The sequence below is a fragment of the Mustela lutreola genome, chromosome 2 (assembly GCF_030435805.1).
Source record: "Mustela lutreola isolate mMusLut2 chromosome 2, mMusLut2.pri, whole genome shotgun sequence".
Lineage (NCBI taxonomy): Eukaryota > Metazoa > Chordata > Mammalia > Carnivora > Mustelidae > Mustela > Mustela lutreola.
In genome coordinates, this window is record NC_081291.1 from 117393455 (window position 1) to 117415072 (window position 21618).

At 58.2% G+C, this 21618-nt stretch overlaps 1 protein-coding gene across 1 annotated transcript; it reads right to left on the reverse strand.

Annotated features, from left to right (window-relative positions):
- Positions 1-1746: 1746 nt before the first annotated feature.
- Positions 1747-20782, reverse strand: EPHB3 (EPH receptor B3). Its single transcript, XM_059163257.1, has 16 exons — positions 20168-20782; positions 11806-11870; positions 9785-10457; positions 7668-7823; positions 6535-6885; positions 6258-6382; positions 5925-6084; positions 5732-5840; positions 5356-5408; positions 4191-4313; positions 3813-4060; positions 3129-3344; positions 2868-3017; positions 2582-2775; positions 2115-2270; positions 1747-1996 (listed from the first exon to the last, which is right to left on the reverse strand). Exons 1-16 carry the CDS (start codon positions 20280-20282, stop codon positions 1888-1890), a joined length of 3003 nt encoding a protein of 1000 aa, XP_059019240.1. The 5' UTR covers positions 20283-20782; the 3' UTR covers positions 1747-1887.
- Between the last annotated feature and the right edge of the window lie 836 nt (positions 20783-21618).

Genomic DNA, 21618 nt, shown 5'->3' on the forward strand with positions numbered 1-21618 from the left:
CAGGCCAGCTCCTTTGCGCCCGAAGTAGCTGCCCCACGCCTTCTGGCCTGCGGCGGCGCCAGCCCCAGCCCTGGGCTACGTCCCGCGCCCGGAACTCTGTTCTGCCAGATGACTGAGAGCTGTGCGGGGCCGGGAGGCGTGAACCTCGAGATCTACCGGGCTTTGCCCACGCCCCTCCCCCTACCGGGGCCGGCCCAGACCCTCTAATTTAGGGTATGCTGGTACTTGGAGACATGTTCCAAGCCCAGAAAAGGTTTAAAGCCCGGAGAGTCCCTCCTGACACAGGGAAAAAGGCCTGCACTTGCCCCCCCAACCCCTGCCCCCAACCAATCTGGTGTGTTTCTGTATCCAAGGGGACTCTGAGGGCCCCCCATGATTTCTCCTTTGACATTTCCAGAAGCTATTTTCCTAATCCTCTTCCTGGTTCTTGTTATTTATCCTCCGAACCTTTCAAGTGTGCAAAGCAGTCTCTGGGTGGGAATCCCAGCCCCAGGCCTCACTTACTGGCTCAGCGACTTTGGGCAAGTTACTTAACCTCTCCCTTTCCTCCTCTGTAAAAAAGAGATAAAAATACTTCCGTCTCTGGCTGGTTGTTGTGAGATTAAAAAAGATCCATGTATAAATGGAGCATTTTAGCCCAGTGCCGGCAGCATAGTAAGCGCTCTGTGAAGAGTAGCAGCACTTCTGGGCTGATGCTTGCTCAAAGGGGTTAGCCTCAGCATCTGAACACCAGTGTCAGCTCCCGGCCCTTGTGTCCCAAGGTCACTTGACCCCCACCCCTTCAGCTCCCTCAGAGACAATGGGTGTGAAAGGACTCCATAAAACACCAGCAGACTGGGAAGCATCTGCCCTGACCCCAGGAACACCTGGGCCTCGGCAGGAAGGACTCTGGGGGCAGCTGGCTCTCCTGTCACCGCCCACTTCCCAGAAGTTAGATGCAATAACGCTGAAGCACAAAAGGGAAGGTGAACCTAAGAAGACCTGGATCTGGTCTCCCAAAGACTCCAAGGAATTCTGAAGGGGACTGGCACTGAGGGACTGTGAATTCGAGGGCATGAGGGAATCCCGCCTTGGGAGGTGCAAAGAGAAGGGGCAAGAGAATCATCTTATTGCCTTTATTCCGCTGACGGCCCAGCTCGCCCCACTGCAGGGCACAGGGCCAAGCTTTTACACACTCACCCATGCTCTCTGTGCAGGCCAGTGCGTGCACAGACACATACACACACACACGCGCAGACACACACAAACCCACTCACATACACATCCAAACTCTGGCTCTGAGAGTCAGTCTCTGGGGGGCAAGGGGCTACTCCTCAGCCTGCCCCTGCCTGCCCTTTTATGACAGCACCAAGGGTGGGGGTGGGGCAGGGCCCTCAGCCCCCAGAACAAGTCCCTGTGCAAACTGGAGGAGCCAGCTGGCTTCAGGATGGGGTGTCACATTTCCCCATTCCTGGAGTCCCCTCCTCCAGTTCCTGAGGGAGGGACTACTCTGCCTACCTGGGGGGCCAGACCCCTGCCAGGGCTGGGCCCTATAGAACCCAGGCTTATCCTCCACCTGACCCTACCAGGACCTCCAGCACGGAAGAACAGCGAAGTCTGATGTGCTGGAGATCCCCCACTGGAGAGCAGGAAGGCCTGGGCCCTGAGGGGCTTGGGGAGGGGTCATCACCCCCTCTCCTAATCCATCTTCAATATGAAGAGGTTTGGGGCACACTTCCTGGGGAGGGAGCACAGGCCTGGAGGAGAAGTCCCAGTTTGGGCCTTCCCCAAACTTCCATCTTCTGGGCCACAGCCTAAGGCCAGGCATCCAAAAGTCCAAAAGTCCAGCCGGCTGGTCAGAGTCCCTGCACAGTCCTTGGGGGGCACCCACCCCGTAGGGGTCAGGTGTCAGACCTGCACGGGCAGTGTCTGGTTCATCTGCAGCCGCATGTCCTGGATACTGCTGAGGATCTTCTTCTGATGGCCAGCCAAGGTGACCCCAATCCGGAGCAGGTCTCTGCAGACGGACCAAGGGCATGGTCAGTCCTTTCCCTCCTGCCCCCGACTCGGGGCCCTGCTCAGCGCCCCCTGCCCAGCGCCCCTGCCCAGCCCTTCCAAATCTGAGGCACACTCACTCTGCAGTCATCTGAGCCACCAGGTCAAAGGTCGCAAATCCCGCACTGACAAAGCTCTCCTTGTAGCGCCCCATCTTGATGGCATCTAGCCAGTCACCAACTGTCGTAAAGGTCGTGTAATCCGGGACCGTGCGGTCCAGGAGGGGCTGTGACATGCTGTGGCAAGAAGAGAGACTCAGTGAATCCTAACAGCAAGGAAAGCAGGGGCAGGAGTAGGAACACAGGGTGCCTGGGTGGCTCAGTTGGTCAGGCATCCGACTCTTGATTTTGGCTCAGGTTATGATCTTGGGCTGGTGGGGTCAAGCCCTATGTTAGGCTCTACGACCAGCAGGGAGTCTGTTTGGGATTCTCTCTTTCTCTCTCTCCCTCTACCACTCCCCCTGCTCACGTATGCGCTCTCGCTCTCTCTCTCTAACAAATAAATCAATCTTCAGAAGCAGGGTGGGAATAGAGGCAGAGACACTGACCCAGACTGGGCACTGGCGATGACCTTGAGGCTGGCAGCATTGCGGATGAGCTTGTCCAGGGTGTTGACAATCTGGGAGAATTTAGGCCTGAGGTTCCGGTCCCGCACCCAGCAGTCCAGCATGAGCTGGTGCAGGGCTGTGGGGCAGTCCATGGGTGGGGGCAGCCGGTAATCCTGCTCGACGGCATTGATGACCTGAGGCGAGAACAGGGAAACCTCGAGTGAGCTGCCACCTTGCTCCCGAGCTGACTCCCACCTACCCGGCCACTCTGGCTGACCCCACTCACATCCTGGTTGCTCATGTCCCAGTAGGGTCGCTCTCCGTAGCTCATGACCTCCCACATGACGATTCCATAGCTCCAGACATCACTAGCAGAGGTGAACTTCCGATAGGCTATGGCCTCTGGGGCAGTCCAGCGAATGGGGATCTTCCCGCCCTGGTGAGGGGGGCACACGCCCTTCACCCTGTGACTCGGGGCTGCTCCCCAGCCCCAAACCCCTGCCTGGTCGGCCCCGCCCCCAGTCTCCCTCCCAGCTGCTTCCTGTACCAGGGAGCTGGTGTAGGTAGGATCGGAGGGATCATCCTCCAGGAAGCGGGAGAGGCCAAAGTCTGAGACTTTGCAGACCAGGTTGCTGTTGACCAGAATGTTGCGGGCGGCCAGGTCTCGGTGCACATAGTTCATCTCGGACAGGTACTTCATGCCGGCAGCAATGCCCCGAAGCATGCCCACCAGCTGAATGACTGTGAACTGTCCATCGTTGAGCTGGAAGCAACGAGTAGGCTCAGGTGGGCCCATCACCTCCCTACTGGCCCAGGGCCCTCCCAAGACCTTCGTGCCCGCCCATCTGTGCCTCACCTATCCCTGTGACTATGCGTAGAGATTACTGGAAGTAAGCGGCCCACCGTGTGGCAGATGTCTGTGTACAACATCCTAATGAACCCCGGTAAGGATCCAAAGAGCTCTCACCACTCATTTTATAACCAAGGCAGCTCAGACTCAGAGAGGTTAAGTAAAGCCTGAGGTCACACAGGCAGTAGAGGGCAGAGACGGGACAAGAACTTCGGTCTTTCTGGCTCTGAGAACCTGGCTGATCCCCTGCACCGGGCCACCTCAGTAAATAGTTGTAGACCTGAAAAGGGTAGGGTCTGTCTGGCCTTGCAGGAGGGGGTGGTCTACCCAAGGCATCTCTCTGGAGTAGGAAGGGGGCGAGGGCTAGGGGCTGACTCATACCCGGAGGAAGGAGTCCAGGGCGCAGTTCTCCATGAACTCGGTGAGAATCATGACCGGCCGGCTTTTAGTAACCACGCCCTCTAGTCGGATTATGTTGGGGTGGTCAAACTGACCCATGATGGACGCCTCGCTGAGGAAGTCCCGCCTCTGCCTCTCGGTGTAGCCCACCTTCAGTGTCTTGATGGCCACGAACACCTCCCTGCGGCCGGGCTGTTTCAGCCGACCCCGGCACACTTCCCCAAATTCCCCTGCAGGGCACAGGGCACAAATAGGAAGTGGCTTCTGAGTTTGGCCCTATATGCAATGCATGCCGGCCCCTCCCTGGGGTAACACCCCCCTCCCCCGCCTCTCCTCCCCACTGTGCCCTAGGGGACTCACCAGCTCCTATCACCTCCTCAATCTTGACACAGGATACATCGATCTCCTTGGCAAATTCTCGCACAGCCTCATTAGGGTCCTCATAGGTAAAAGGGTCAATGTAAACCTTCATTCCAGGAGCAACTAGAAGAAAACGTGAGCATGAGAGGGGCCAGAGTTTTGGCCTGGGGTGGGGGACAGTGAGGGATACTGCACCTTCCCTGTCCCTGATGGGAAAACATTTCACACCCTCCCTCCTAAGTCTGCTCCGTATTCCTCCCTGCTGGAGTCCCAACTCGCTCCTTCCCCACCCACTCACCGTTCCCTCCATGAGAACTAGTGACCATAAAGGCTAGATACCTAGGATTCTTATTCTTCTTTCTCCCTCATCCCTATGTCAAAACATCTCTCGGATTCATCCCTCTCTCATTCCCACTGCCCCTGACCTTATCCAGGCCTTCAACACTCAGACTATTGCAATAGTCTCCCAGCTGGGCTCTCTGCCTCTGGACTTTTCCCACCAATCTATCCTGCATACCTGTCTCCCTAAAACAATACTCACATTGTATCACTCCCCAGCTTGAGAGCCTTTCGGATTACCTATGGTGGAGTCAAGTCCAAACTCCTCTGCCTGCGTTTCACGACCCTTCGAGAACTGGCCACAACCACCCAGCCTCACTCCCAGGCAGCTGTCAAACCAGTCTTCTCACTGCCCCCACAGTCGGGCACTCTCCCCACCCCACCCACTACCTTCCAGAGGCTCCTCTAGCCAGGAATGCTCTCCCCCACTTCTCTAAACCCTGCTCAACCTGCCTGGCTCAGCTCAGTCCAAGGCCACCTCCTCCAGGAAGGCTTCCTCTTTTCTGAACTCTTACCACCCTTTGTAACAGGAACACCCAGCTTAACACCAAACTGTTTTCTCATTTTTTTCTGTGTACATATCTTGTCTTTCTCCTAGGATTAGCTGCCTTTGAGGAAAGGGGTCACTTCTCATGCGTCTCTGAGGCTGGCAGGAGGGAGGTGGGGGCTCAGGAAAGGGCACTTGAGTGGAAGCAGGAAGGGCTATCTGGAATAGGAGTATGAGGGATGAAATCCTAGGCAGGGAAAAGGCTATCTCTAAGCCCTGCAGTAACCAGGGGAACTTGGGGTTGCGATGGGCAGTATCAGGATGAAGAGAGAAACTTACTGTATTGCTGCAGCTTCTCTGTATACTCCGAGTCAGAGCCGTGCCGCTGCTTCCTGGAAGGGGCGGTGGGGGGGCAGCCTGAGACAAGCCCAACAGCTCCCTCTGTTCAGGGGACCCTTGGGCTCACAGGAGGGGCAGGGCATGCTGGGGAGGACCTGGTGCCTCCTGGGTCTCTGGGCAAAGGGCTCAGTGGACTCGGTCCCCAAGGGGATCTGCCGGGGATCAGGCCAGGGGCATGGACTGGAGAGGGCATGGACTGGAGAGGTGTGGACTGGAGAGGGTCTGGGCCCACCAAGGGCCTCTGTGGCACATGGGCTCTAGGGTATTCCAGGGAAGCTCGCGCCAGCCCATGGCAACAAGTCAGGCCCAGGAGTACCTGAGACAGACGACAGCGATGACCACGACAGCCACCACAAAGACCAGCCCAGCCGTGGCAGACCCCACGATGAGGGGAAGCTGCTCCTGGAGCTGCTGGGCGCCGGAGCCTGGAGACCGGGAGGGAGGGGACTGGGTAAGTGGAGAAACGGAGAGTCTGAGGCAGGCGGGAACAGGAGCAGTGGGGTACGTACCTCTCTCGCTTGTGGTCTCAAACTCAGCCGGACGGCTGTACTGCCCGTAGCCGGCCACGGTGCGGGCTCGCACCTGGACCACATAGCGGGCCTCAGGCCGCAGCCCGTCCAGCTGCACTGAGTTCTTCTGGCTGGTCACCGTGGAAGCAATGCCCTCACTCTGCGACACCAAGAGGGATGAAGCACCTCAGCGGCCCTGAGGCCCAGCAGCCACCCACCAGGGCCCACCTGTGGCTGCCCCAGTACCCAAGACCTGGCTCCCCAGGGTCCCTGACACCATTTGGGGGTCCTCTTCTCACCCCAAGGCCTCCTCCTGCCCCTCAAGGCTCTGACCTTCTCAAAGTACTTCATCTCATAGTCCAGGATGACTCCATTGGGCCGCTCTGGGGGTGCCCAGGACAGGGTCAGGCTGCTGCCTGAACTGCTGTGGAGATGGAGTGTAGGCACTTCGGACGGGGCTGAGGGAAGATGGGCGGGGGCTCACGACGGGCTCCCCAGGACCCGGTGCCCAGGGGACCCCCGGTGGTCCGCTGGCGGGCCCTAGGCAACCGAAGTTCTGTGTGGGAGGAGGAAACGACCCAGGCCCTACCCTCCTGCGTCCCCTCCTCACCGGCCTGGTTGGTGGTGATATTCACGGCCGCGTAGCGGGGGGGCAGAGGGCTCTTGCCCGAGACCCCGTTGACAGCTTGCACCTCGAAGGTGTAGCGTGTGTGAGCCAGCAGATGGCTGATGTGGACCCGGCGCTCAGTCAGTCCCAGCTGCCGAGGCACAAACTCCACATTGTCATCGCAGCGAGAGCAGGCTGAGGTGCCCCCAGCCCCGGGGCCCCCGCGGCACTTCTTGCAGATGACGTTGTATAGGAGGTCATCCCGGCCCCCCAGGTCCCGGGGCTCGCTCCACTCGAGGATCAGTGTGGTCTCATTCACGTTGGAGATCACACCCCGCGGGGGAGATGGCACAGCTGTTGGGAAGGCAGAGGGAGAGGGCAGTGAGCGGGGGCCTCAGCACTGCCCTCCCACTCGGAGTTCCTGTGTCCAGTAAGCAGTTTCCTATGGCCTTACTCTTGTCTCTGCTTTAATAAGCATAAGAGCTTTCCTACACTTCTCCATTAGGAAGATTCGATTTAGCCTTCAAGGCCAAACTCGAGATGTTACCACTTCTTGGAAGACTTCCTCAACTCTTCTCCTTCCTGTCCTCTGCACCCCTGTAACACAATTCCTGGGCATCCTTCCAGCCCGGCCCTTAGCACATTATATGGTCTTTTATCTGTTTTTGCCTGTTTCTCCCACCAGGCTGCAAGCTCCTTTAGGATGGCAACTGTATCTTAAGTCTCCTCTGCATCCCTGGCACCTGGCACAATGTCTGACACCAAAGACCAGAGCAGGGAGAGAGCAGGGCACTAGGCTGCCCCACAGATGTGAGGCCCCCTCCACGGTTGGGGTTGGGCCAAAAGAACAGCAGTTCTACACAGTGGAAGGAGGGAAGGGCCACAGGCCCCAGTGGCTCCGGATGCCTGGCTAGGAGCTAGTGGCTGCTTACTTGGTGTTGGTGGAAAGGCTGAGCCGGCTGACCTAGACTCTGGCTCAGGGCCAGTCGCTTCTCAGCTGCACCATGCTGCACACCACATAGAACCTCCCCAAGCCTCAGCTTCCCTGTCCGAATAGTAGTTCTTCACAGCAACCATCTCGGCCCCCCTGAGGGAAGGCCTGCAGCAGGGCTGAGTGAGGCCACAAGTTCGCTTACTGGTACAGGCACTGTCTGCAGAGTCCGAATCCGCTCGGTAGAAGTTACTGTGGCAGGTGCAGATGCTGGCTGCTGGCGAGGTGGTGCGGCTATTGGGGGGGCAGGAGAGGCAGGGCCCCTCTCCCTGCTTCGCCTTGTAACTCCCAGGGGGACAGGCTGTGGGGTAGAAGACGATGGATGTGCTCTTCAGATCGGTGAGAATCTAGCCCTACCCCAGCACAGCTCCTGGCTCCCTCTACCTCCCAGACAGTGGGGGGGGGGGGCTCTGCTAGGATTGCCTAACCCCGGTGCAGCTACAAAAGGCCCTTTTGCCCCATGCAAACCCCACGTCAGCGGATTCCTCCCCGCCCCGGGCCCCCACCCCTACCCCGGGGCCTCATGGGCAAAGACGTCAGCCCCATCACCTGGGCAGCCTGGACTTGTCGAGGCACGGAAGGGAGAGGGAAGGAAGAGGAGGGGTGGGGAAGAGACCACTGGCAGGCTGGCCGCACCCTCTACTCTGCCATTTTGCCCCCGGCCCTGCAGAAACTTGAGAAAAATCACCCCTCGGACCCTCATGGCCACCCCAGAACAGCCAGAGGTGGGACCTTGTTCCCAGGACCAGCCTCTCTCCCCACCCACCAGTTGCAGGGGAGCAGCTCCTTCCTGCCCTTGGGCAGGGGTGGGGGGCTGAGCAGGGGTGAGAAAAGGGGAAAAAGACAGCGGGCAGGAAGGCTGGGGTCACCAAGAGTTCAGAGGCCTCAAAGCATCCACAAGGGGCACCCCAGGACCCAAAGCAAGGCCGAGCTGAGTGTCTGAACATCCCTTCTCCTCAGTGTCCTCTCTTGCCATCTACACTAGGGCCCCCGGTGGTCGGCTGTGGGGTTCTGCGTATCTCTGACAGCCATATAATTTATTATTCAAACTGGAATATTTTGAGAGTGAAAGGGGCTGCTAAGAATAATCATCATGAGCATACGCCAGGACGACCCAGACACATGAAAGCATATGGTCACTCTAACCACACACGGCTGGCCCAGGGGAGGTCCTCCAGAGTGTGGAGTGCCCAGACTTGGGGCTGTGCTCTTCTCCGGGGGGTACATCTCCCCTCACTAAGGTGATGTTCACCCAAGCTCTTTCGAGCCAGTGGGGGAGGGGGCAGAGGCCAGGCCAGGCCGGTTGCTATGGGAACCAGCATGCATTTCCTGCCAGGGACCTGCAGAGTGTTAGCCCCTCTTCAGGCTGTCAGGCTCATCACCTCCACCCCCTTTCTCCACTTAGGAAGAGGAAGTCTGGGGCAGGCTCCCATAGAGAAGTGGAGAGGGGCCGGGCAAGGCACTATTCACCTTTCCATGACAACACCCCACGTGAGGCCTCCTAGCCACCCCCCACCCCTGCAAGTGCCAAGGCAGAAGGGATAGAAGGCAAGGCCCTCAGCATCTTGCCCTGCACAGCAGAGCCCTGGACAAGGCCAGAGCCCCAGCTCCCCCATTTCCTGCTCTGATACCTTGACTGTTGTTGTTCTCAGAGACCCTGCGTCCTTACTGGTAGCACTGGGGAGATAACTGGACTCTACCTTATGAGATTGTGATGAGGCTCAAATAAGAGCCCTTTGTGACTGGGTTTTATAGCTAGAAGTCTAGCATGCTGTAAGGTCTTAGGAGTCTTGGCAAGCCACCACAGACAAGCCTCCTAATTTCCTCCTGAATGAAGTAAAGACTAGAGAATCCCTGTCCCCCACACATCCCCAGGTTCCCGAGAGAGTCATGGCTGACACTTCGGTGGTGATGGTGTTGCCATGTGCCAGGCACTGAGCTTCACATGCATCAACTCACTTAAGATCCCTACGAGTCCACAGAGGAATCACTACTATGGTCCCCCTCTAGCACACGAGGAAACCAAGGTTCGAAGAGTAAGTAACCTGCCCAAGGTTCCATCAGTTCTAAGTGACAGATCAGGACTCCGACTTCAGGGACCGGGCCCCCAATCTCTGTGCTGTCAACTCGGCCTCTCAAGGAGGAGAAGAGACACCAAGGTAAAAGGGCCAAGCGGGAGTGCCCATAGCTCTGGGGCCCAGCTGGTACATGGCTTGGGCCCCAGTACCCCCTCCCCCATCCTCCAGGCCAGTCCCCACTCACGGCGGCACTGGGAGTCCTTGGCAGCTGGCTCGTGGCCGGCGGCACAGGTGCAGGCACCCACAGGCACCATCCACTCCCCGTCGCCGTTGCAGTAAAGCTTGAGTGGCACAGACACCTCCACAGCATTGGCAACGCACGTGCCGGGGGCGATGACCAGAGAGGTGGGCTCGGCCCCTGTGAGGGTCTCGGGGAAAAGGGCGAAGCCTGCGGTGGTGGACGCACACTTCTTGTAGAAGGCACGCACGGAGATGAGTGACATGCAGGCGCCCTGGTCCTGGAAGGCCAAGTAGAAGCCGGCCTTGGAGAGCGGCCCGAAGCTTCGCACCTTGGTGTTGACGCGGCCGGTGTCAAGCCGCGAGAAGCTCTCGTCAGGCGCGATGGTGTCCACCTTCACGTAGGGGTTCTCCATCCAGAAGGGCGAGGAGGCCGAGGCCACATCGCTGTCAGCCTCGTAGTAGAAGAGGTTGAAGGTCTCTTTGCAGGAGCCAGGGATGTTGGGGATGCTGTTGCAGTCACGCACGGTGAACTTGAGCTCCACGTAGACGCGCTGCACCTCCCGCCGCCAGATGAAGCCCGTGCGAAGCCAATTGTTCTGGCTGGACTCCCGCACGTTGCACACCTGGTATGTGCGGATGGGGTTCATGGCCTCATCGTAGCCACTCACCTCTTCCCACTGTGCCGGGACCAAGTGAAAAGGACAGAATGAGTGCCAGGTGCCTACCCCATGCCCAGATACGTATGTGCTTCACTGAGATGCGTCTGTGGTGAACTGGCCTGAGCATGCAGGCTACACGGGTCCAAATCCCAGTCCCTGCTCAGTGACTATGGGTCAAGTCACTTAACCTCCCTGTACCATAGTTTCCCCATCTGTAACATGGCGAGAATGAAGACATATGAGGAATAAGGGACTTTACGTGAATAAAGAACTGAGAGCATTTGATAAGGACTATGGGACTATCAGCTGTAATATTTGTTATCTTCATGCCTCAGTTTTGCTGTCTATTAAGTAGGGCTGATTAGACGTAAATGACGTAGTAGGGAATCAAATCAGGTTAATATATATAATGGGCCTGTGACAATGTCCCATACAGAGCACACGTTCAATAAACACGGGCTGTCACCATCACATTTAACCTTCACTGCAACCCCATGAGAAGGTATATCTGTTGTCCCCATTCTATGGAAGAGGGAGCCAAGACTCTCTGGAGTAGAGACTTGCCCAAGGTCACACAGTCAGGTCTGATGAATGAGAGCCTGGAATGCCATCCTACCCCAGGGTTTCAAAACTCAGGGGGGTTGTGAAGTCCATCTAGGGGGGTTAATTAGAGTATTTTAGAAATGTCAGAGGGGGCGCCTGTGTGGCTCAGTGGGTTAAGCCGCTGCCTTCGGCTCAGGTCATGATCTCAGGGTCCTGGGATCGAATCCCGCATCGGGCTCTCTGCTCAGCAGGGAGCCTGCTTCCATCTCTCTCTCTCTCTCCCTCTGCCTGCCTCTCCATCTACTTGTGATCTCTATCAAATAAATAAATAAAATCTTTAAAAAAAAAAAAAAAGAAATGTCAGAACTACAGGAATTTAACTGCTAAGAAATGGAAGCCCAGAAAAGTGAACTGCCTTGCTAAAAGTCACAAAGCAAGTTAAAGATCCGGAGCCAAGGTTTCCTGGTCCCCAAGCCAGTGACCTACCCAGAGACCCAGGAAGGAGGGAGATGGTTAGAGAAGACAAGCAAAGCACTGTCAGCCAGGAGAGGGATGGGGACAGGCTGAAGGTGGGCTGAGGGGTGGGCAGAGGGAGAACAGGACAAAGACGGTGTGTGTGGGGAGGAGGACACAGGCAGACTGAAAGCTGAAAGGGTGAGAAACACCCATAGGCAAAGAAGGAAGGTGACAGGTGCAGAGGACCGGGAAACTGATAGGCAAGGGGCAGAGGCAGCCCTTCTCCAGCCCTGGTGAGGCACGGGGAATGAACACTGGTGGAGGAAGTGGCCCCCGACACTCAGGGGACATGGTGGGGAAGGCTTACCCCACTTTCTGGATGAGATGTCCATGCCAACTCTGATGTCACCCACTTTGTGTCCATGAGGGTTTCTGGGGAGAAAGAGAAGAACAGAGGTCAGAGGCCATGCTCAGGGTGGGGAGAAGGAGGTTGTCCAAGAAAGGCCAGGATACCAGGAAGTGATTCCCACCAGGCACTACCCCATCCCACCCCACCCCCAAGTCCTCGAAGCTCTCAGCCACCCTTCCCTGGAGAAAGCCTGCAGCCACATCCCAGAAACTTCAGACACCAAAGCTTTGAGCCATCATATTGTTGGAGATGGGTGTGTACTACTGACCCCAGCCGAGGTCATAGAGGCAAAAGCCAGGCCCAGTTCACACACCTACAGGCTCGGCTAATCTCCACACAAAGGGGTAGCAGGCCCTTTATCCTGGAACAAAGGACCCTGTGCTTCAGAGCCTGCTGCCCAGGCCTCCCCTGACTCCATTCTCAACACAAAGGCCTGGCATCACATATGCCCAGGGGAAGGGATGGGTAGTTACAGGGCAGAGCCTGCTCCCAGCTGGCCTCCCACTCAACCACCTCTGGGGGATGGGGCACGGATACTCTCTGAGGCTAGGCTGAGGGCCACCAAGACCCAGACCAGCTCCTCGAGAGCTAGTTCAGTTCTTGCCACAGTCCTTGGATAAAGGTGCGTTGTGCACCCCTTTTATAGGTGAGAAAACTGAGGCTCAGATAAAGTCAATATATGGCCTAAGGTAAAACTGCTAGGACTTGGGGTAAAGGGTTGAAAGGTAGCTGACCCGATAGCTAACCACTTAACCAGAGCACTCTGACTGCAAAGGGAAGAAGAGAGAAAGGAAGAACAGAGAAAGCCTAGAAAGATATGTAACCTTTAAGTCCCAACCCAGCTCTCAGCCACCCTGCCCTGGAGAAGACCCTGCAGCCACATCTCCAGAAATGGGAGACACCAGAGATTTGAGACATCAGGTTGGCCTCCTCCAGGAAGCCTTCCCTGAACCACCAAATTAAGGTTAGATGCCTTCTTCTGTGCATCCAGGGCTGGGAGCCTTGTCACTATCCTTGTACTGATCCTATTCTAAGCTTCAGTTTCTCATCTGTTTCCCCCTGCTCAGCCATAGGAGGGGCCCATTAATGTTTCTGACATAAACTCAATCCCCAAGGAATCGGGTTCAGGGTTCTGGCTAGACAACTCTGCTCTCTGAAAGGAGAGGGATGCCAACACCTTTCTTAGAGCCTGGGAGACTTCCTCTCTGCCCAGAGCTGGAAGAGGGCAGGTTGGGGCAGCCCAGGAAGAGAAAGACCCAAACCCCCCAGATTCCAGGCTTATGGTCTTCACTGATTTCCTGCGCTCTGGGTCTGAGCTGAGGATGGCAGGTGAGGTGGTTGTGGCCCAGACCCTCATGCAAGGCCAAGTTGGGGGGAGGTTCCCTCCTCTTCCATCAGAGATGGCTGGTCCCTGGAGGACCCAGTTGCAGGGTGAGCCGTCCCAGCCCCATGGGTCAGTGGCCCGACAGGCCTCTCTGGCACACAAACAGACACACACAGACATCTGGTAGGGGTCTACGGGAGGCAAGGAGAGATGGGCAGAAGCAGGGGCCCAGAGACAGGCAGGGAGAGAGGTGGTGGGGCAGGGGCCTCGCCGAGGCGGACGGTGGGAGAGCTGGAAGGATGTGCAGAGCCACTGGCTAGGACCAGACAGTGCGGTGACCAGTTGAGGACTACAAAAGACGGTGAGGTGGAGAGACAAGGAGGCCCAAGGAGACAGAGACAGAGGGAGGTTTCCAAGTAGCCTCTTCCTCAGCCAGCAGCCCAGAGCGTTCTGGTCCCTGGAGGCAGGAGAGCCAAGCGCACACCCTCCCCACCAAGCCAGCCAGCCAGCCAGCCAGTCCGCCTGCTTGTCTGCCCGCTGCCCGCCGCCCGCCACCCGCCCGCCTGAGCAGGCAGGGGCTCCCACCGCTCCCTCAAGCTGCCTCCCTCCTCCCTCTCCCTCACTTCCTTCTGCTCAGCCTGTGCCAAACCCATCTGGAACTGTTTAAACCCAAATATTCAGCCCCCTCCCCCCTCCAGCCAGATTCCTCCACAGTTTAAAACAAGCCCTGTGCTGGCTCTGAGAGGACGGTGGGGCTCGGAGGGGCGGGAGGGGATGATGGGGAGGGGGAAGGGAGGGGGGGGCCCGGGGTGGAGGGAGGCTCTTCATTTCTGTTTAATTTCTGGGGAGCGGGAGAGAGAGGGGGCGGGGATCGGCGCTTGGCCATCGCTCAGCCTTGGCCATCGCTCAATCTCGGCACATTTTTCCCATTAATGAGGAGAGGACTTGGATTTCGAGTCATGTGTCCCCGAGGAAGGGCTCCGGTCACCCTGGTGGGGAGGGGGCTTGCTCTCTGGGGAAGGGGAGGGGACTGCTCCCTTCAGCAAGAGGTGGACCCTGAGGTGCTTGTGTCCCAGCCTCAGGAAGGGCACAGAGGGGTCCCAGAATCCATCTGTGTGGCACTGGGAGAGACAGACCCAACCCAACAGAGCCCACCTTTCCTCGGCTACATGTGTGCCGCACACGCGTATGCGGACGCAAGCTGGGGTGAAGTATATGAGGTACCGGAGGTAAGGACAAGAGAGGACTGAGAGAGCAATCTCCAAACTCCCAGCTGCCAATCACACCCCCATCCTCCTCTCTCCCCCATGTGGCTGCTGGAGGGAGACCAAAAGGCCGGCAGCCACTCTCCGGTACCGGGCTCTGTCGGGCCAGAAACCCCACCGGCCCTTCCAAAGTGAGCAGGGGAGTGGACAGCAGGCCTGGGGGCTTTCCAGGATGGAGCTTCAATGTGCAGAAGTAAACCAGCACCCCTTTCGGGTTTCCAAAAGGCCACAGAGAACGGACACGTGGCGCAAATCACACACACGAGCACTCCCCAGTTCTCCATGGCTGGGCTCATTCTCTGCCGTGGGGGCCAAAGAATGACAGGTCAACACATGTGGTGGACAAAACACACAAAGCCACAGCCGCCCGCAAACACACACACACACACACACACACACACCTTCATAATCAGCCATGGTCTGTCTTTTTCAGACACACAGACGCATATGGTACAAACAGATCTGTCTTCCTCAGACACTCACATACAGTGAAGCCCTCCTTTACACCGATTTGGTTTGCCTTAGGCAAACACTCACTCTTACAGTCTTCACGTGTGCGGATTTCCAGAGACATCTACGTACGGAGGGCACGCACACCGAACGGTGCGTTCTCCTTACACACCCAACTGCACACGATTGCCAGCCTCGAGTGACAGTCTTGAGTGTAGTCGAGTGCAAACGCAAACACCAGCTTCTCCATACAGACGCAATGACGTGCTCTCACGCAACCACACATGAGCCTGGGCCGCATACTCATACGTGCCCTGGGAGCTCGCAGACAGCGCTGAGGCCAGCACCTACAGTTTGGATAAAGCCTCCAAGGCCCATCCTCCACACACACGCAACACACACACACACACCAAGCATGTTCTTTCTGTGAGCTGAGTCTCCAGGTGGGGTGGAGGAAGGGCCAGGAGAAGGCAGCGTCTGCTAAGAAGGGAGAGGGACTAGACCAGTCTTGGCCAGAGGTGCAGGGAAGGAGCAAACCCCAGACCTGCTATCTATGGCCCTGGCCCAGGCGGGAGCTGTCACCAGTCCAAGTCACAGGGCTGGGGGCAGGACAGGGGCAAGAAGATGGTTCTGGGTGTGGCTGGGTGTGGCCTCCCCAGGTACCGCCCTGCCAGCACAATGGCACTGTCCCCAGCACTGAGCCCCTGCAGCGGGGCGGGGGCGGCATCACTTAGACACTTAGCCCCAGGAGCTTTGGGCAACCCTTCCATACATATGTTGGGTACCCAGCAAGAAGAGCCCCCAGTCTGTGTCTGACAGCCTCCCTGGGCAGCCCAGGTGTAGCTGGGAAACAGCCACCAATCCCAGTAAAGGGCCAAGTCCACACAGCTTTATGGGGCTGCCAGACTCCACAGTACCCCAAGTCACAGAGAACACACTGCTCTGGGTCCGTGAGACCCAGGAAATCAAAAAACCCCTGAGACAAAAGCAAGAAGCCCAAGCTCCAGATGAGGGACTTGATGGGAGTGGAGAAGGTCACGCTCCCAGGCAGGTGGACAGAGAGGCAGAGCCTGGACAAGGAGGCGCATAGCCCTGCCTGCAAAGAGAGGGAGAAAACCCCCTGCCAGCCCTGAGTTTGTCCCCCTCCTCCTTGAGGGGCTCCTCACCTCGGCCAACCAACCCAAGGGATCTGTCCCATCTTCTCCCTGCTTGCCCCTACCCTATATGTAAGCAGACATACATGATATACCAAGCCGCACACTCAGGGTGGTCAGCCTGAGGAAGAAGGGAGCCTGGGTTGGGGGGAGGGTTGCTATGGGACCTAGAAAAGCCTAACTCACCCCAAGTTACCTCTCCCTTTCTCTGCCCATGGCCCTCGATGCTGGGGTGGAGGGGAGGGGAGCATCTCAAAACAGAGAACACATTTTGTTTTCCATTCCACCCCTCAGATCGTGGGGATTTATAATTAAATAAACCTGAGAGGGAGAAGGGAGGAGAAAGCACAGAGCAAGGAGCCCAGATGCCTCCATGTTCATCCATGCCCCCACCCTAGCCCTGGCCTTGTCAGCCAGCCAGCTGGGACCCAGGACAGACGGACAGCTAGCCCTTCGCCGGCATCCCAGCCACAGTGGGTCTGGCCAGGGGTCTGGGGGCAGGAGGCAAGAGGACATCTGGGGCCAAGGCAGCCCCTAGGGGCAGGGGGCCTCTCCCACCCCATCAGGTGCCCAGCTGTACCGAGTCCCCCCCACCGCCACCCCCCCCCACCTCCCCAGCTGCCCAATCCCGACAAACCAGTTTGACTCAGCACAACAGGCAGGGCTACAATTTTCAAACTATGCAGGCCTGGTGATTCAGCCTCTTCATGCTGTTTAATTAGTGTAAGGCCGGGTGGCGGAGGCCTTGCCTTGCCTACGGCAGCTTAGGCTCTAGCTCCCTGCTGCTGAGGCCACAGAGCCGGTGGTGGCAGCAGCCCTGGCTGAAGGGAAGGCAGTGACAAGCAAACTGGTTCCCCCAAATACCTGCCACTGTCCTTCAGCCGCTGCTCTGAGGTGCCAGCTCATGACAGACAGGGATGGGGTGGGGGCCGCCAGAGGCGATGCGTGAGCCAGCCCCAGAAATCCCAGGCCTGGCGTGCCCTCTCAGGGAGCACCTCCTCGGGGGTCACCACTGCCGCCTCTGAGAAAGAGAGGGACACACATGCTACCTCCTTCCCTTGCACCCCACGTGCTCTGCAGCGGTCCCCACCTCTCACACCTGGCAACCAGGTCTCCCCTCTCTCAGCAGACCTCTCCCCGGTCCCACGTGTAAGTGTCCCACAGACCAGACATCCTTCCCCTTTCCATGCCTGTTCCTGGTCTGCTCGCCTTCCGGTTCGTGGTCCTGGAGGGGAGAAGGATCTTGCCTCGGGGGACTGGGAGACGCTACTCGAAGGGAGAGTGGGCAACAAGGTGGCTCTGTTTCCCTATGACTGAGGGTAAATCTGAGGGCAAAATTGGTCTGTGTTTGCACAGGGAAGGAAGCAATCAGAGGGCAAAGGGAGGGGAGTTTTTTCAACCAAAAAGGACAAGCAAGGACCCTGGCTCCATCCTCAAGAAAAAATGATGAGGTCCTTGGATGCTGCCTTGGGGGACCCCAAGTGTGTAGGGAGGAAGAGCAACCAGGTGCTAGACAGCACCTAACCAGGGCATCCATGACAAAACAGTACGCACAACTCAGGACTCCTGGCTCTAGGTATAAAAGCCCCCAGATGTGGAGAGCCAAAAGGCTCCCCTAGGCCCAGGGCAAGCCAAATCCTGGCAAAGCCAAAAGGAAGGCTGGAGCCTACACCCCCTGCCTGTAAAGCTTGGGAGTAGGGAAGCTCCTAACTAGCCCCGCCCAATGGCCCTAGCCCAGGACCACCAACTCTTCCCACCTCACCCTTCAAGCTCCAGACATGGCTGGGGGATGGGCAGGACACAGAAGCTGCCCCGGACCCAGCTCTCATCCCATCCCAATCCCATTGCTCCCAGAGCTGAAGGGAGATGGAAGAGGCAACAACTTGCTCTTCAGATCAATCTTCCCCCATCACCCCCCCAACCCCTTCCTCTAACCTCTCTCCAGCAGGTAAGGCACACACCAGCTTCACTTCTGCCCCTGCTCAAGGGGCAGACCCCAAGATAATTATAATAGCACTTAATCCCTGAATAATAATGGCTGTGTGCTAAGTACACACATTAAGGACTCAATCTTCACTATAACTCTAGGATAGTGGGTACTACCACTATCGCATCTCAATATGAGGGAGAACTGAGTGGGGAGGCATACTTCTGTGTGGGGCTCCATGCCCCAAAGTATCTCTTTTTCCTTTCATTCTTGAGCACACACACTGAAAACCCTAAGGTCTGAGATATGGCAGAAGTAAAGGAACTGGTAAAAGCCACACACGGAAGGCACCCCACACTGGCCTGGCCTCCCAGCCACCACCTACCCAGTCAGGGAGTAGCCCCAAACACAGCTGGGGTGAGGGGGAAGGAGGGACAAAGTTGGGGCCCTGCTGCCTGCTCTTTCCTGTGCTGCTACTGCTCATGGGCCCTCCAGTCAGCCCAGTCAGCCCCTCAGCTCCTCGGCCCCAAGGCCTGGATGCCAAGCTCCCAGCTATGGCCTGCCGCTGAGGGTCTAACAGATTGTGAGGAGTGCAGAGGAGGAAAAAAGGAAGGAAGGAGTGAGCCTCTTTAGGCAGTCCTTGCTCCCCAGACCCAAACCACACCCCTGCCACCCCACTGTCAGCAGCAGCACCCACCACACCTGACAAGGAGGGTCCCGTGCCTAGCACACAGAGTCCCATAAGCACCTGTGCCTGTGTGGCCCCTCCTGGGCTAAGACACAGAGACACAGACCTGAGAACTCCAACAGGCTCCCTGGCTCACACCCTTGAGGCAATCAACAACAAAGCCCCACACTGGTTTCTCACGCCTGAGATCCTATCACACACATGTGGGCGCGACCTCAGTGTCTCTGCTGGGATTTGCATGTGTCCACCCGTGTGAACCGGCCTGTCAGCGCTGGTGGCCGGTGGGCTCCGAGATAAAAGGGGTTGGGGGTTTGTAGGAACGTTTCCCAGAGAGAAAACTGGAAAGCACCAGAAGATGCCTTTCTCTCGGAACTGTGCCCTTTTTCCTTTAAGTTTACCAGTTGTGAACATACAAACAAACCAAGCTACACAGAATTCCTATTTTGTTCCTGTACTAAGAAAGTGACTAGACGTGCTGTTAAAGACGCCAAAACTAAGTACTGTCTATATTCCAATGTCCCACAAATTTCTGTGGTGTCCTATCCTCCAGATAGATTAAGGTCTTCTCTCCTTTAATGGCTCCAAATTTTTAGGAAACCCTGTGTGTGTGCGTGTGTCTATTGTCTGTGACCAGTGTCAGTGCCTCTCTCTCCCGCAGGCTCCTGTCAAGTGGCCACATGTGTGTGAGCTCTCCCACCAAGGCCAACAGCATCCTGTTCCCCCAAGTACAGTCGTTTGGAAGTTGGAGCCACCCGCTCAGCACCGTCTGGATCGGTTTCACACAACCTACTGAGGAACTCGGCCTTTCCCCACCTCCAAATGGGGCAAATCCCTGAACCTCGGGGGTCCAACGAAGACCCGAACATTCCCATGTCCTGCTAGAAGGCGGAGAGCCGCAGAGCAGCGCGCACTGCCCGTGGGGGCAGCACCTCGTGTGTAACTGGCGCTCCATAAACCATAAACAATAACAGGCCCCCGCCTCTCCACCCCCGCAGCCATCCCCTGACAAAGCAGGGTGCACGCACTCACACCTCTCACAGTCGACTCCAACGGGTTCCTAACCAACACCGCCCCCCAGCCTGGGAGTCCCGCTTCGCCCCCACCCGCCACAGCCCCGCGGCATTCTCGGAGGCCCCCCGCCTCGCCCGGTGGGTCGCCCACACTTCCTCGCCTCCCCGGGCAGCTTAGGGCTCCGCTCCTCTGCGGTGAGTGCGGGGTTCTCCCCCATGAGCTCACAGCGGTTCTGTGACTTTCGGGGACGCTCAACCCGAGTCGAGCTGCCCGAGATCCACGGCTCACGTACCGCGGGCCTCTGGGCCAGCTGGAGCCTGCGAGGCGGCTACGGGGGCGATCTCCCCACCCCATCCTCCGGCCCCCGGAGCGGCGCGGGTGACGGAACCTCCTCCGACGTGCGCCCAGCCCGCATCTGACCCACAGCGCGGGTCCTCTCCGGCCTAGCTCGGGCGACCCCGGCCACCGTAAGCCTCGGATGCGCCCCCCGACGCCGCTCACCTTCCAGCGCCCGGCAGCCGGCGGGCAGCAGCAGCGGCAGCAGCAGCAGCGGAGGGAGCAGCGGCAGGAGCCCCGGCGGCGGCGGCGGTGGCGGCGGCGGGCGGGCTCGGGCCATGGCCGGGGCGGGCTCCGGGAGCCGAGCCGGGCCGCGCCGGGCCGCGCCGGCGGGGCTGCGGGAACCCGGGGAAGGGTCCGCTTCGCGGGCTCCGAGGAACGCTCGCGTACGGTCCCAGGAGATCCGGGCAAGGAGAGGGTGCGATCCAGGCGGGCGGCTCCGAGACCCAGGCGGCGGCCCGAGCCTGGCGATGCTGGGGGATGCAGGCAGGTCGGACCCGCGGGAATCTGGACGGACCGGTCCAGGAGGATCCCGGGCGCTGGAGAGCTCGGAGCCGGAGAACTCCGGGAGGCGGGCCGGGGCGGGAGGGCGCAAGTGGTGGTAGTTCGCGGGCACAGTTATCCGGCGGTCTGCCGCGGGCCCGACTCGGATCCGGGGCTCCGGGTGCGCGCGCCGTCCGGGGTCCGAGCAGGGTTCTTGCAGCGCCGCTCACGTACTCACTTCTGCTGTCCCCAGCGCCGGCGCTGCCGCTCTGGGCGAGAGGGGCGGGACCGACCTCCTGCCTGTCAGCGCCTTGGCCCCGCCCCTAGCCTCGGGCCGCCCACTCACAGACCGCCAGGAGCGCGGCTTCGTCCTCAGGAGCTCTCCGCTGGAGTTCAGTTGGCGGCGCCTCCATCAGGCACACCTTCAGGGTCTCCGAAGCCTGGAGTGGGCGGAGCCAAGAAAAAGATGAATTAGATTGGGCGGAGCGATGCTGTCAATCAGACGGAAACCCCGCCTCCTGTTTCCCATTGGCCTTTAATAGCCGAACCGGAGTCCGAAGAGGGGCCGGTCACATACAACGAGCTGAGGGCGCCCCCCTGTGGCCCGTACGCTCCCAGGGACGCCCCCACGTGGCTATCTTTTCTCCAGGCGCCTCCAGACCCTAACCTCGAGTTTAGGCACTTCAAGTGGGGGGCCTATCCGCAACACATCCTTCAACCAGGGCCTTCTGCTCTTTTATTCATTCAGTCAATCATTCATTCATTCATTCAGCCGTTCTCTGAGCGTAGACTCTATTACTGAGGGTGCTACAGCAATCGACAGAGGTCTGTGTTCTCTGGGAGCTAGTTTAGTGGTGGAGGCGGGCATGAAGTCATCCCAGCAGAACAGAAGACAGAGTTGCCAGAGCACATGTGACGGGGATAGCTATGTCTGGCCCTGAGTGAAGGACATTTCAGCTGAAACATGAAAGATGCATAGTAGGTGAAGGATGTGTGTTTAGAGACAGGGTCAGGATGGGGTGGCTGTTTCAGACATAGCAAACACACTTTGTGCGACATCCCGGTGGCAAGAGAAACTGATATTCACTAGAAGAATCTGAAACAAGTTCAGAATATCCTGAGTGTAGGGTTAG